The 14,392-nt window shown below is 41.7% G+C and overlaps 2 protein-coding genes across 7 annotated transcripts in view; one reads left to right on the top strand and one right to left on the bottom strand.

Moving 5' to 3' along the window:
- Positions 1–14,392, bottom strand: part of fam110b (family with sequence similarity 110 member B) — an 86,808-nt gene that overhangs the window by 3,893 nt on the left and 68,523 nt on the right. Inside the window, exons 5-11 of one of the 6 annotated variants that reach the window (XM_039602620.1) lie at positions 13,132–13,219; positions 7,327–7,431; positions 7,089–7,241; positions 6,839–7,013; positions 6,286–6,383; positions 6,114–6,231; positions 2,190–2,626 (exon numbers count right to left, since the gene is read on the bottom strand). In XM_039602620.1, the coding sequence (XP_039458554.1) occupies positions 6,148–6,231; positions 6,286–6,383; positions 6,839–7,013; positions 7,089–7,241; positions 7,327–7,431; positions 13,132–13,219 (703 nt within the window). In that variant the 3' untranslated portion in view covers positions 2,190–2,626; positions 6,114–6,147. Of the gene's footprint in view, positions 1–2,189; positions 2,730–6,113; positions 6,232–6,285; positions 6,384–6,838; positions 7,014–7,088; positions 7,242–7,326; positions 7,432–13,131; positions 13,220–14,392 lie in introns of those variants that run through there. The other 5 variants (XM_039602616.1, XM_039602617.1, XM_039602619.1 and 2 more) reach the window with 5 other exon arrangements.
- LOC116314641 (THAP domain-containing protein 6-like) lies at positions 6,394–14,263 on the top strand. Its single transcript, XM_031732730.2, has 5 exons — positions 6,394–6,499; positions 8,144–10,208; positions 12,526–12,718; positions 12,798–12,884; positions 12,966–14,263. The coding sequence occupies exons 2-5, from the start codon at positions 10,129–10,131 to the stop codon at positions 13,176–13,178; spliced, it is 573 nt and encodes a 190-aa protein (XP_031588590.1). The 5' UTR covers positions 6,394–6,499; positions 8,144–10,128; the 3' UTR covers positions 13,179–14,263.

Genomic DNA, 14,392 nt, shown 5'->3' with positions numbered 1-14,392 from the left:
TAGAGGTCTGGGCATTCCTCACTGCACTGTACAGCATACACCATGTTGTTAAGTCTGTGTTTTGGAGTTTTGTCTTTCGGGTGAACCAGTTTCTGTCTGAGTGTGTTGCTGGGTCTGAAGTATACTGGGATGTCGTGCTTGGAGAAGCACGGAGAGTTTTCAGGAGAGTTTTCTCCAAGCACGACATCCCAGTATACTTCAGACCCAGCAACACACTCAGACAGAAACTGGTTCACCCGAAAGACAAAACTCCAAAACACAGACTGAACAACGTGGTGTATGCTGTACAGTGCAGCGAGGAATGCCCAGACCTCTACATTGAGAGACCAAACAGCCACTCCACAAGCGCATGGCACAACATAGAAGAGCCACCTCCACAGGACAAGACTCAGCTGTCCACCTGCATCTTAAGGATAAAGGTCACTCTTTCGAGGATGCCAATGTTCACATATTGGACAGAGAGGACAGATGGTTTGAAAGAGGAGTGAAAGAGGCCATCTATGTCCACTGTGAGCGACCATCTTTGAACAGAGGCGGTGGTTTACGACACCAACTGTCTGCCATCTATAATCCAGTTTTGAGTTCCTCCCAGACGCCTTAACGCCCACTCACATCCTGGGCCATCTGACCTCAGGAATTCACATGACAAGGTGGGGCCAGGTTTCACAATGAGCTCACCCCAAACCCTGGCTGATTAGGTCCCACACCCGCTTTCACACCTTGGCTCATGTGATTAGAGGATCACCAGGGGTCCTTTGTCCTCTTTGGGGGGATACTCCCACTGGGTTTAAATCTGGGACTCTCGGCCATTTGACCTTAGAACTGAAGAAGCTTCTCGGATGAGAGGTGAAACGTCTTCAAGAAGTCCAGACGCTTTTCTTCGCAAACTCCTTTGACAAGGATTCCAATTCCTTCATGTTCAAATGGCATCCACCTATACAGTGTGTAGTGTTATTTTCCTAAACACTTAGCGCCACTGTGAGTTTGGCAAGGGTGACGCATCTTACCTAAGGTGCCCTTCTGTCCAACTTCCCTGCCAGACATGCACCATACACACAATGCAGCTAACTGATAGCATTATTTAAAAGCTTTACTCAACTGAAGCTGGATATCTTAGTTTAATATCTTAAGTGACCTAGCCTACCTACTTCCAGAGGCACAATATCCACAGACTCAGTTAATACAGGCTGATGGACATCTCAGCATGTATGCGTGTGAGTGTGACCTTATGATGACACTTACCTTTGGTTTCAGACATGGAGCACCTGAACTGGCTGCTTTCCAAAGCAATATTGATGGTCTGTGACAAACAGAGCAAGGCTGTAGCTCAGGAGGCTGGGCAGGTCATTTACTGATCGGAATGTTACTGGATTAATCACAGGCTCTTCTAGTAAAGCGCTTTGAGTGCTCAGAGTAGAAAAGCACTATATAAAAACTATTCTAAATACATTCAAATTTTGGTAAACATCAATTATCAATACAAATTTTATATACTATGCCATCCAGAGACCTGAAAGCGGCACTGTTTAGTGCACAACCAGATGGAAATTTCCAGTGAGATCCCATTTGTGGTTGTCTGTCCTTTCACAGTGGGCTTTAGCCTGACATACACTTTCTAATTATGACGCCTTATTTATTCATCATTACCGGTTTCTTATGTCATGAACTGGCTCAAAGAAAGCAGGAGATTGCAGGGGGTTTACTTTAATATTGAGTCAGCAAATCGGTGTATGCTACTCACTTCAAAGTCCGACACTTTTTAAAAATGCTTTTTATGCTTTATACTTCAGTGTACACCATTTTAACCTGCCTGTCCCTCAAAGTACTCGTTTGCTTTACAGTAAAAAATGTGGCATTATCATTGGCAGTATTCCAGTCATCCCTCAAGTCAGACTGTAAGCAGAACCACTGCCTACCACCTACGTCATCATCAGTAATATTAACTCTATATGGTCCATGCTTGACTGTGCATTTGAGAAAACCGTGATCATGGCTTGATAGTGTTATTACTTCCGGAACACTAAGCTGCAAACAAAAAAAAACTTAAATTTAAGCATATTACAACTTCTCTTGCCTCTCCTCCAACTTCTTTTGAAATGTTTTGCTGGTATAAAATGTACAAAATGCATTTCAAAATGGTCTTGATTGATTTCATTTTGTTTTTGTATCATCTCAATGAGGTCTGCAAATCCCAGGATTATGTTTTTATTACATTTTACACAATTAAGTCTAAATTCTAGCACAATATGTATTGCATACATTACATCAACACAAATATTTAATGTATTAATAGCACAGGGCATCTCTCCAAAGCATGGAGTTGATATCTAATAAAAACTCTGATTTTGACAGTGGTCAAATTTAAGGAAAAAGAGCATCTCACTATGAGTTTGAGCCGCCATGTGCAGCGGCACTGATTCTCCATGTCTATGGATCTGTAGTGGAGAGATGGACTGCGATTCTTCTGTAAGATATTCCATGTTTTGATGATGGAAGTGGAGAGCGTTATCTAACACTGGTCCAAAATCTCCCCGGACGGGGGAGATGTCACTCATTTGCAAGTCTTCCTTGCAAAACGTCTCACTCCAGTCTCCACGGTGCTGCTCATCAAATCTGAAGTAGAGCGCTGTAGAGAGGACAGATGGAGCTGGGTGCAGTACTTCAGAGGGACGTCCAGACCCACCACAGGACCCACCACACTGAGCCACAACAACACATAGTTCACTGGCCTGCCCCCCCACACACACACACACACACACACACACACACACACACACACACACACACACACACACACACACGTATGAATCCAGCTTTTCAAAAAACAGAGGAAGCAACAACTGCATCTAAAAAAAAAAAAAAACTGCAAAGAGTCACGATGTAAAGAGTCGACACCCTCTGTCAGTTCAAACGTTTTATATATTGGGACAAAAAAGGAATCAGATCTTTACCAGGTTTTAAAATGATTTAAATACAGACTCGGATAAACAATAAAACACAAGGTATTATACCATGCTGTTACTTATTTAACAAAAGCAAATCCAAAATGCAGAAGCAGAGATGTAGACAACAGGATTGTATTTCATGTTACTGTTCCCTCCCTGTTTTGATTACGGTATCACATTATATTGTTGGGAATGCCAAACGCTACAGTGGAGAAAACTTTTTGATATCACTTATGTTTTAGACTTATGGCTTACTATTAACCATAGCCGGCCACTGTAAAAAGTCAATTAAATTTTATAGAGGAAAATAGCCAAAACCAAAACAATATTTATGAATGAAAGGGGAATGGTTCAAAATAGAGTTATGGAATAAGAAACACTGGTCCACGTGACTTAGGTTCCCTCTTAAAATAGTCAATTATTAAAAGTAGAATACAACCGACAGAGGCATATGCTGGGGATGTGGTACTGCAAAACAACAAGAGCAAAGTAAATAAAGAAAAACCCATCGTGTTTAGCTTCGATACACTCAAATTAAAATGTGCCATTACACTCAGAGGATCAATATGAAATTAAAATATATGCAAACTTTGTATGAAGCACATGACTGATAACTGTTCTGTCCTGAGCTTTTGTTTTTTTATAGCACCCACTTGGCCACACCACTGGTTTTTCGCCGCCAAAGGAGGGTAATTGCAAATGTTCGAGGGAGGAATATCATCGAAAAGTGGGAAAGGTAAGCCCCGATGGAGGTGATAACACCATAAATGTCACTTAGGGACAAATTCCTAAACCGTGACACCAAGCATAAAATTCTCCAAAATTTAGAGACCGAGAGGAGTTCTAGATAAACATAATTCAGCAAACCCCATAGGGATTGAGGGTGGGAATCTATAATATTTTGAAATAACACTCAATATAATGTTGACCATGTTGATTATGTTTATTCTAGTGTGCAGAGATTGGCTAATCTGACCAATGAAACACATGCTTTTTGTGAAAGGAGGGAAAATGTTAGGATTGAAAATGTTTGATTTCTTTTTGATTTCTTTTACTATAATAAGTGGTTATAATAATTTTCATACACACATTGCAAATGTGCTCATGAGAGTTGGCACTCAGTCTTCTGAAGGTCATAAGCTTTGTTCGGCGTGACTGTCCGGACTGATATATTGTAGAAAATGACTTAGAGTGCAGAGGGGTAAATGCAAACATGCTTACACACATAGATAATGATTAGAATATGTCTCTAGGTCAGAGAGTCCCGAACAGGATATTCTAAACCAACTCTGAATCACTAGAAGAACAATGGATAATAACATTAGATTATCAAGGCTAGGCAGAGAGGTGTTTTGGTTTTCTGTCTTTTACAGAGGAAGGAGCAGACATTCGACAAGGTCATGGAGATATGAGGATCCTTCGCAGCAGAGACAGACACAGAGACTGCCAAGACAGCAATTGGGGTCAAGGGTCACGCCGTTTGGGCTCCTGCTAGTTACCTCGAAAGGATCCCAGAACCACAGCAATAACCGCGAAGGGGTTGGCGGAAATCCAGAAGCACCACACCAAGGAGGGTCTGGCTAAAAAAGGGGACTCGGCTGTGACCCCAGAACACATAGATCTTGGCCAGCCGGGGTAGAATAAATTCCCTGATCTATGCAACGAACTGAAGTAGTCTAACCCCTGACGTAGAAGAAAGAAGAGGAGAAGAGCGTAGAGAATCACCTGTCCCGGAAGATTAGTTGTTTAGCTGCAGAAATAAAGGTCAAAAGCCCCTCAGACAGAGGTTCTAGTCTGAGCACAAAGGTAGAAGCAGGAAACAACCAGAATGGGGGTTGGGGAAGCTGAAAAGTAATGGGAGATCTGAGAATTAGTTTTAGTAGTAGTCTGTGTCATCCCATATATGGTCCACCCGTTAAAGGGGGACAGAGGGCCAAAGAGGGAAAAGAAGCATAGAGAACTGACATCTAGGGGGTAAAAAGGGTGTGTGTGTAATGTTTGGAGAGATGTGCTGCACTTTTATTCTCAAGATGGTTCTGTAACTAGAGCCCTGGGAAGACTCAGAACATCATTTAAGAAAATAATAAATGCATGAATATTTTGGAATTGATAATCCGTTGGAGGAGTGGATGACAGCTTTCTGTGTCCTTGGGGAGTAGAAAGCTGCAGACTCTCGCTCACGCTTGCCTGGGAAAATGTAGATAAGAGGGGACCATCTCTAGTGGAAGGTTACAGAGACACTGTTGTTTAGACTAGAATGAGAGAGCTTCTGTGATAAAACTGTTAGGGGCACACCACCATTTTGAGATCCGCGGCAGCGTGTCATGCAGGACGCATCTCCCTTCTAGAACTAATAAAGTGTTAAATGGTCTACTGAGCAGTGTTTTGTCTTCCATCGGATGCCTCTGAAGAATCAAAAGAACTCAGTGAAGTGTTGATATTTACAACACACACACACACACACACACACACACACTCAGTCGTTTTCTAATGAAGAGTAGAGTCTGAGATATAGTTGTTGGGTTTTCTGTATTTTTGTATTTCCGCTTAGTTTTGTTAGTTTCAATATGTCTTGTTGTTGATCTGACTTTATATTTAAATCATTTCAGAAACTGTTTAGGATCAGCTGATTTCCTTAAATAGCATCTTCATATGTAAACCATCAGAGGGTGTAGACTAGATCTCCTGAAAGCTGCACGTTCAATCCTGTTTAAGTTTACATCCACAGTCACAGATTAACCAAAGCTACTAGTGGATAGCTGCAGAGTCCTACGGTTCCCAAGTTAATACTTTGAACCAAACTGAAATTCAGTTAGTATTATTTCTTTGAAATCGGAAAGCAACAACACGGTCTATGTGTCAGTGTGACACCACCATGATGTGATCTGATTTTGCAGCAGCAGCGTTGGTCTTGAAAAAGTGTCCAGCTTTCACTAATGTGGACCTAAAAATAAATTTGTTTGTTCTTTGAAATGCAATCCAAATCCAACCAGGCTAAAAATATAAAATTACAAACATGCCACAAAAGCCTGAGAAATATTTTAATACAGGAGTCAATGTTCCAGAGCCACTCCAGCCTGATCAACAAAGCAACACTGAACACGTTCAGCCGGTCACTGAGCTATCTCAGAGTTTTACATTAACAGTGCTGTGGTTCAGCGACCCTACCTGGGCTGTTCCTGAGCCTCCTGCAGCACAGGCCTCATGAACTCCTCCGTTCTACAGGGGTGGAGCATAAAGAAAGGCTGACCCAGCAGAGGATGCTCCTGGTACACAGACACAAGAGCTAAGTGGATTGTCAGGAGAAAAGTAAAGATAACGATGCCGAGACTTCCATTACCTGTTGAGTGATTGCAGTCAAAGGACTGTTCTGAAGGCAGTGTCTGAAGTTTGGATGAACAGAGCTCCACACGTCCTCTAACGTCAGACTCCGACCCTCTGAGAAAGAAGCAGAGGCAACGAGGCTGAGATCTGATTAGCAGTGTAAAACGGGTGAGTTTATACCACAGGGATCTGCTGAGGAACTAACTCCTACCCCAGTCTGGGATCTTCAGGTTAGTGCATCATCACCAACATTAAGTCTGAGTCGCCTTCATGCTGATGACTTTAGTTTTTATTCTTCTGCCCTTTGTTCTGCTGTTTATTTTTTTGTGGTTGTGTAATTCGAGTTTAACCAAACATCATCACTTCCACCTGTCTACTTGATTTACACAAAATACAGAGTCCCTTGAAAGAGCTAAACAGTAGTTGTTGAGAAAGCTGCTGCGGTGAAACACAGCTAATATCATGTTGGTGCCGAGTGCCAGCAAAGGCAAACGCTTCGGTATCATCCTCAAACAGGAGGACACGGGGGTAGGTGTGTGTGTGCAGTGGCTGCCTTATGTGTAACTAACCCAGGGTGAAAGCTCTGAAATACAGCACAGGAGCACTGTAGCTGCAGGAGTACAGGATGTGATACTCGTATTGAAGCACGTGGCTGCTGCCTTCAGACAGCACGCAGACCGCATCGTCCTCATCACCGTCGTCGCCTATGATGCCGTCAGAATGAAAACAGGTAGCAACAACAGGCTGTGGAGGAAGAGACACATTTAGTGATATTTAGTGGAGAGACAGCTGGAAAATGAAGCGCTGTTAAAGTTTCACCTGCGTCCTTTCCTGTTGCTGCAGTTCTTGGATGGGGTGAGCGGAAACGGGTGACACTGAGTCTGAAGCAGTTTCCGTCTGTTTCTGTGCATCATAGCAGTCAGCTAGGACTGACCTGAGAACAGTCTTCCTGAGGTAACCCTCTTCTGAGCCCTGTACCAAAATCAGGTTCCCTTTAAAGCACAGCTCCAGGCTGCTCATCAAGATTAAGAAGATTGAGAGCACAGGGCCTCCTCACCTGGACTGCCTCCCAGCTCCAGCCATCTCTCAGATGCTCAGACTGCTGCAGGAGGAGCTGACAGCAGGAAAAGAACTCCTTTTCATTCAACGCACACCCACTCATCTATGCAGAGGACACACACAAAAATGAAACACTATTTCATGTATAGTCAGACTGTGGGTGCACGTGTGCCGATATAAGTTGGGTCCATAAATATTAGGACCGAGACAACTCAGATGCAGTTGAAGTGCAGCCTTTCAGCTTTCATTTAGCAAGTTGAACTAAAAGTTTGCATAAAAATATTAGTAACTAAAGCATTTATTTAACACAATCCCATCATTTCAGGGGCTCAAAAGTAATTGGATAAATCAAATAACTGAAAATAAAATGTTCATTTCTAATACTTGGTTGAAAATCCTCAACCCCAGGCCTTTACTGCAGCAGCTTTCAGTTGCTGTTTGTTTGTGGGCCTGTCTGTCTTAAACACGTGAAATGCTCAACTGGGTTAAAATCAGCTGACTGACTTGATCATTCAAGAATATTCTACCTCTTTGCTTTAATAAACTCTTGCACTGCAAGCTGTCCAGTGTTCTTTATGGAACACTGGATATGGGCACGCCTTACTCATGGAGAGTGTTGTTCACTTGATTGGCTGTTGTGAAGTCTTTTCTCGTCACCATGGTAATGATTCTGCAATCATCCGTAGATTTCCAGGTCTTTTTGCGTTTCTGATTTCACCAGTGCTTGCTTTCTTTCTCAGGATGTACCAAACTGTAGATTTTGCCATATTGTAAAGAAATTTCTCAGATGGGTTTGTTTTTGTTTGTTTTTGCAGCTTAAGGATTGCTTGTTTCACCTGCATGGACAGCTCCTTTGACCACATGTTGTCTGTTCACAGCAAAATCTCCAAATGCAAGCACCACACCTCAAATCAGCTCCAGGCACGAGGACATAACGAAGGATGGTTGATGTAACAGTTGTTGGGACACTTTTATTACACTTACAGTAATGTAAAGCATCGTCTTGATTGATATTATCCCTTATTTTCAGGGATTCCACATGGGAGGTGAAGAACCACAAATTGTTCATAGTTAAAGCAAAGCTAAGCGCTACATATCTTTATGCATGCTCAAACAACTGGGTAAGTACATCCCAGAAAGTTGATTCTTTTCATCTGGATGCAGCATTTTTGGTGGGAGAAACGTAATGCAAGCTCTTACAATGCTGTGGTTGCATTGAAAGTACCCTCAGTGCACAACCGGCCAAAGTGCCACAAAGACTGTTGGTGCGACACGTGATGGGACGCCAAGATCGAGCATAAAAACACGATCAGTCTCCTCAGATCGTGACCTGTCCTGATGATAAGAGGGTTGTATGACGGTGTTAAAAACAGAGCCAAAGGGTCTGACTGTCCAAGGTGGACAGCTGTGCAGGTCTTGGAGGATCCTCTGATGTTGGTGTAAACCTGATCCAGTGTTTTTCCATTCCATGTTCCAATGGGAACATTTTTGTGGCACAGGTTTGTGTGGTTAAAGTCCCCCGCCATGATAAAGGAACTAGCCGGAAGCCTTGTTGTTTACTGATGGCATTGTGCAGTCTACTCACAGCTAATTTTGCACTGGTCCGTAGATGACTTTACACAGCAAAGACAAACAGTGCGCTACGTTCATTGCTGAGATGAAAAGGTGTCCATTTTAGCAATGTGAACTCCAAGTCTGTCGAAAATGTCTTTCTCTAACAGTGACATCAGTCAAGAGTTGTCTTTCAACAAATCCACACACCTCTTCCTTTGTTCTTCTCAGCCTCTGGTGTGCAATCCACTCTGTAGACACTGTGCCCCTGTGTTTCCACAGCTGCATCTGGGATGTTTTTAATACAGCCATGTGTCGGAATTTATTGTTACACACCTGTCACTGACAAACTACAGTCTCAAATCATCCGTTTTGTTGAAAAGTGAGCGAGAACAGACAAGAACTAAACTGTGCCAAGACTAACGTAGCCTGGCTCTTCATCAGAGTGCGTGCAGGTCCAGTCAGTTTCGATTCCAGGGCAGAATTTCTAAAAAAGAGATTTGGCTTTGAGGTGGATCAGTGTTCTTTTTGTACTGATGAAAATGAAACCCTAAAACATCTTTTTTTTTCTATGCCCTATCACACAGTGTTTTTGGTGTGACATAAAAAATTGGATTTCTCTAAAAATTAATGATGTGCCACCATTTGAACTATATCATATTGTTTTTATGTGGATCATCTAACTTTGGATGTCTCTGACATATTAACATCATCATAGTATTGGGTAAATATTATATCCATTGTGCTAAATGGAGGAACTCTAAGCCTTCTTTCCCTGGTTTTGTTAATGATTTTAAGTTCTTTTTTTCTTCGCTTAAAAAGGTAAAGAGCAAATATGCCAAAAAAATTACCAGGGTATTGCCCATCTCCTGCTATTCTAAATTTTGACTTTTTTTTTTTTCCACTGCTCCCTTTTATGCACAATTTAAATGCCTGCCATGTATCTTTTCTGTTTTTTTATTGTATTTTTTATTCGTTTATTTATTTAATTTTCTATTATTCCCCTAATGCTGTATTTCTTGTACTGTTGTACTGTTTCTAATTTTCATTTGTATTATTATCCGTGTTACCCTCTTCGAGAGTTTGTTTTTGCAATTGCGCAAAAAAAAAAAAAAGTTTGTTTTCCGGATCACGTGACCACTGCCTTCATGACGATTCATACGCGGGTTCCTCATCCGGCTCCTGAGATGCGTTAATACCGCCGCCATATTGCAACGGGGTTCTTTGGGTCAGCCCAAAATAATAGAACATGCCAGACTTTTGTGCCGCTCTCGGGTGCTCTAATCAAAGAAACGCCAACACCAAGCAGCAGGGAATAACTTTTCACAGGTGAGCCGCTACAATACTACTGTTGTACGAGCAAGCATTTAGTCATACGACTATAAGCGTTTCTTCACAGAGCAGTGTCAACAGCTTTAACACAGTTATTTAACTTTAAGCTGCCAAAATTATTAAAGCGTCAGTGAGGCTGAACATGGAAGCTGTCAGCTGAGTGCTGTAGTACTGACCCACGGCACGCGATGGATGTGTTATCTGTGGTAATGTTGCTCCTGTGTGCGGGTAGAAAACGGCTCCACAGAGTTTATTTCATCTCGCACTCACCAAGCACAGCACTCCGCGAAGGGTCCGGTACAAAACTCCCACATCCGTTTTACGACAGTTCCTACCGCTTTCTGTCATGGCACCGAGTGGCGTTGCAGCGAACATGTATTTGGTTATTTATGCCATAGTGACGTGCGATACCACTGATTTCCTTTCCCTCCGATACTTTGTACAAAAACTTAATGTGTGATTTCAATTTCTAGCTTCATAATGATCACAGGACATCAGACAACTTGTCCTCATTGTTTAATTATGAAGAATTATCATGTAGAAATAAAAAACCTGAAGTTGTGTGTTAACTGACGTTATGTGAACACATATATCGTGTCATTTAACATGTATGTACTTGCCTGGACATTTCATCAAAAACATTCTACATTCACACTTTCCCTCATCCACGGTAGTGCTGTGCCACACTACAAATTTTGGTATCAATCCAATACCAAGTAAATACAGGGCGTATGCGTACCAATAATTGTAAGTTATTCAGGCAGCTGATTGGGGGAGAGTAGTGTGCCATGACTTACGAGATGAAGTCTCAATTTGCAAATTCTGAGCACATTTTATTCACCACTATATCACTGTGATTGTTACTTTCCACAATAATTAGTTAACACAACAAAACACCTTTCAGCTTTTCATGTGTTTTGAAACTGGGTTTTTGGAGACCTGGAATGTAAATGTTTCTGTCTCTAAAGCACACAAAAAGGTTTGGAAATTTTTTGTAGTGCATGTTTGAGGTTGATTTTTTTCAAAGAAATAATTAACACAGTTCAGCGGGCTACATACTGAATTTGAAGGATAAAAGCAAAGTTGGATCGATCCACCCACCTCTAACGTTTACGTTGTAAAGTACGTCGATGGGACTACAGTTAGAGTTCAGACAACAAGAACAATGAAATGCATGGCCTTCTAAAAATGATAATGAAAAAAATAATAGCTGTTTTTTTTAATCCAGTAAGTTCAGGTAACTGATGTTTCCATGTACCTGTATGGAGATATTTCCCTATTCAAATAACAGTGCCCACTTTGTCCCGGTGCGCCTAAACAAGAGGAAAATGCTGCTCGTTTGTTTCAGGCAATCCAGCTCACACCCAGATCTTTCTCTTTGAGTCTCAGCTGCTGGAATAGTTTCATTCAATTTGTTTTCATCATTTCAGTTTCTTCAGATGTTGACTGTAATTATTAGAGATTATTATATTTTTGTCACCAGTCTTCCTTGAATACTTGAGATAAAATTTCTAACTTCAGTGCTTTGTATCTTTGAACTTTACTCTTCTTATTGACTGAAGCACCAACAACAGCACAAGCAAGCATGGGCCAGGGGCTAGTTACTTTGTACAGTGCGTCCATCTGAGACACCCTGTGGTGCAGACAGGGGGTCTGTGACTGCCCCTGGCATGCTTTGTGTTCCCCTGCTGAAGCATGAAAGAGGCTGGGGGTTTATGAGTCGTGGTTCATTAGAGCATGCCTATCCTTGCAGTGGTTTGTAGCCTCTTGGATGTTGATGTGACTCACAGCCACAGGTTCAGATTCGATGGGGGAATACAAGAGACAGTTCGTCACGAGAATGTGGTGAATTTCAGATCATATTAAAGTGAACATGAAGCTCATTTTCCACATTACTGTCATTCTAGGAGACAGAAAAGAGAATTCTCCTGAGTATGCCCACTGGGTAATGACTTGCAGCCAGTCAGTGCACAGCGTTTCTCAGTCAGAACCAGCACTTCCACATAGTCAAGGGAAAAACGGCTTAAGGCTCCATAATGGGATATGGTGTGTAGATCCAGATGAACGCAAAAACAAGCAGCTGTGTTGAATCAGCAGTGCTAACATGAAATAAGAAAAGCTGAGAATAGCTCATTAAAAGGAGGACAGAGTGCATCAACATGTGGTTGTGTGTATACAGCGTTGACTTTGAAGCTCAGAGGGGGGAAACCTCTGAGTTCTGAGGGATCACAGTAGTGTACAGTGTTCCTTACTTGTTGCTACAGAGACAACAGGACTACATGCTGTTTTCCTCATAAGGGTCTTATCTCTGTAGGTTCCCGAAGGACAAAGTTAAAAGGCAGTTATGGAAAATGGCCCTGAAGAGAAGAGACTTTGAGCCAAATGACCGCTCGGTTGTCTGCAGCTGTCATTTCAAAGCAGAAGACTTTGACAGGACTGGACAGACAACTCGTATAAGAGAAGGAGTGATTCCATCAGTTTTTCTATTTACAAGACATCTTGGCAAGGTGAGTATCACATATCACAGGCTGTGTTGAACAGAGTGATAACTGTGAGGAAAACTTTTTGCACTCTGAACCTTTCCAGGCACATACTGCAACCAGAACAAGCAGGACCTCTCAGAAAGCTGCAGAACAACCCCCACAGGTGCAGGCTGTGGAGCCCACAGCATCTGTGAGTGACAGCTGCCGTTTAAACATTCTGGACCTTCATCAATTAGAAAGCCATTTTTCATTCAGTCATACTATTTTTCAGGATCATCAGTATGCTCTAGACCCAGTGCAAGTAAAAAAGCGGTTAAATGAGGCCCGGGAGAAGTTGGAGGAATTGCGTCGGGACTTAAGAAATGCTAAGGATCGGGAAAGAAGGCACAAAAAGACAGTAAAAAGCTTGCTGGAGGATTTGAAACACAAACACATACTCTCAGAAGAACTGCAGCAAAGACTGGATGATATTCTGCTTGGGTAAACTGTGGCCTCTCTTTGTGTCTCCACTGGCCTGAGGTGTTCCTAAAAAAAACAAAAAAAAAGTTGCTCAGATTTGATATTAAAGTTCTTAAAAAATATCTCCAAAAGTTGAATCTGTTCATCTGGACGTAGCGTTTTGTGGGAGAAACGTTTCGTCACTCATCCATCCGTTTCTCCCACAAAACGCTACATCCAGATGAACAGATTTACTTTCCTGGATGATTGAGAATGCATCAAGACTTCTTAAAAAATAGTGTTTCCATAACACCATATGGGTTATATTAGTGTGATCCTTTGTAAATGTTCAAAATAAAATCTATAACACTTTAAAAAAAAAATCATAACAAGTGAAGTGATAAACAGTCACTGTAGAATTTTATCAAACATTTATACTGGAAGCAAAGGAACCTCTCACTCATGTTTCATTAAGTGCTCGTCAGCAAGCAGACCCAGTGCATCACCTGAGAGCAGATCAATGTTATCTGCCACTCAGGAAGCGGTTCCTCAAAGACCACTTTGTTCAGTGTTAAAAAGTATCCTTCTGGAAGACTTCAAGTGAGAGTTGGGCTGCTTTGACTGACAAACGTACCAGCACAGCTCGCTGTGTGCTGCTGTTCCAGGCTTTAGAGCAATTTAATGGAATTATCTGACAAATAATCTGACCTGCTGTGTTGTGGTTTTAAGGCCTGATATTGCACGTAATCTAAGCAGTCTTGCAGACACAGCATGCTAACGATGTCTTAGTCAGGAGCCTCTAAGATCCACTCCAGAAGGCTCATCTTGTATCTCATGGCAGTTTCGTATAATCCCGCAGCTTTTTACTTTGACATTAGATTTTATGTGACTATTATCAATTCTTTCCTTTTTTGTTGAACTATTCTATTGTCTGCTACACAAACCCAAATTCTTAAGCATTAACAAGCTGTCCTTTTAAGCACAACTTGGTTCATCCGTGTTATAGAGCTCAACCTTCCTGCAGCTCCTCTGCAGTAACATTAAGCACACCTTTGATCTCACGAGTATTCCTTGTCCAATCAGACCTCGATTACTCGAGTACTCTTACAATAAATTATTTCATCTCTTGTAGTCACTCCCATTTATGTTAAAAAGCCCAGCTATATCATTTATGAGTTGCTAGTATTGAACCAATCATTGTAATACTTGAAAAGTTAACAACCTTCACCTTGAACAAGTACAGTTTATTTCTGTAGCATC

This window comes from Oreochromis aureus, linkage group 18 (genome assembly GCF_013358895.1).
Source record: "Oreochromis aureus strain Israel breed Guangdong linkage group 18, ZZ_aureus, whole genome shotgun sequence".
Taxonomy (NCBI): Eukaryota; Metazoa; Chordata; class Actinopteri; order Cichliformes; family Cichlidae; genus Oreochromis; species Oreochromis aureus.
The sequence above is the reverse complement of the archived record's forward strand: the minus strand, read 5'-3'. Positions and strand labels throughout refer to the sequence as shown.

Bases quoted from the DNA above. Each gene is read 5' to 3' on its own strand.
- LOC116314641 (XM_031732730.2), top strand. From the start codon at position 10,129: ATGCCAGACTTTTGTGCCGCTCTCGGGTGCTCTAATCAAAGAAACGCC. The intron at 10,209-12,525 runs GTGAGCCGCTAC...TTATCTCTGTAG, and splicing joins CAGGGAATAACTTTTCACAG to GTTCCCGAAGGACAAAGTTA. The intron at 12,885-12,965 runs GTGAGTGACAGC...ACTATTTTTCAG, and splicing joins CTGTGGAGCCCACAGCATCT to GATCATCAGTATGCTCTAGA.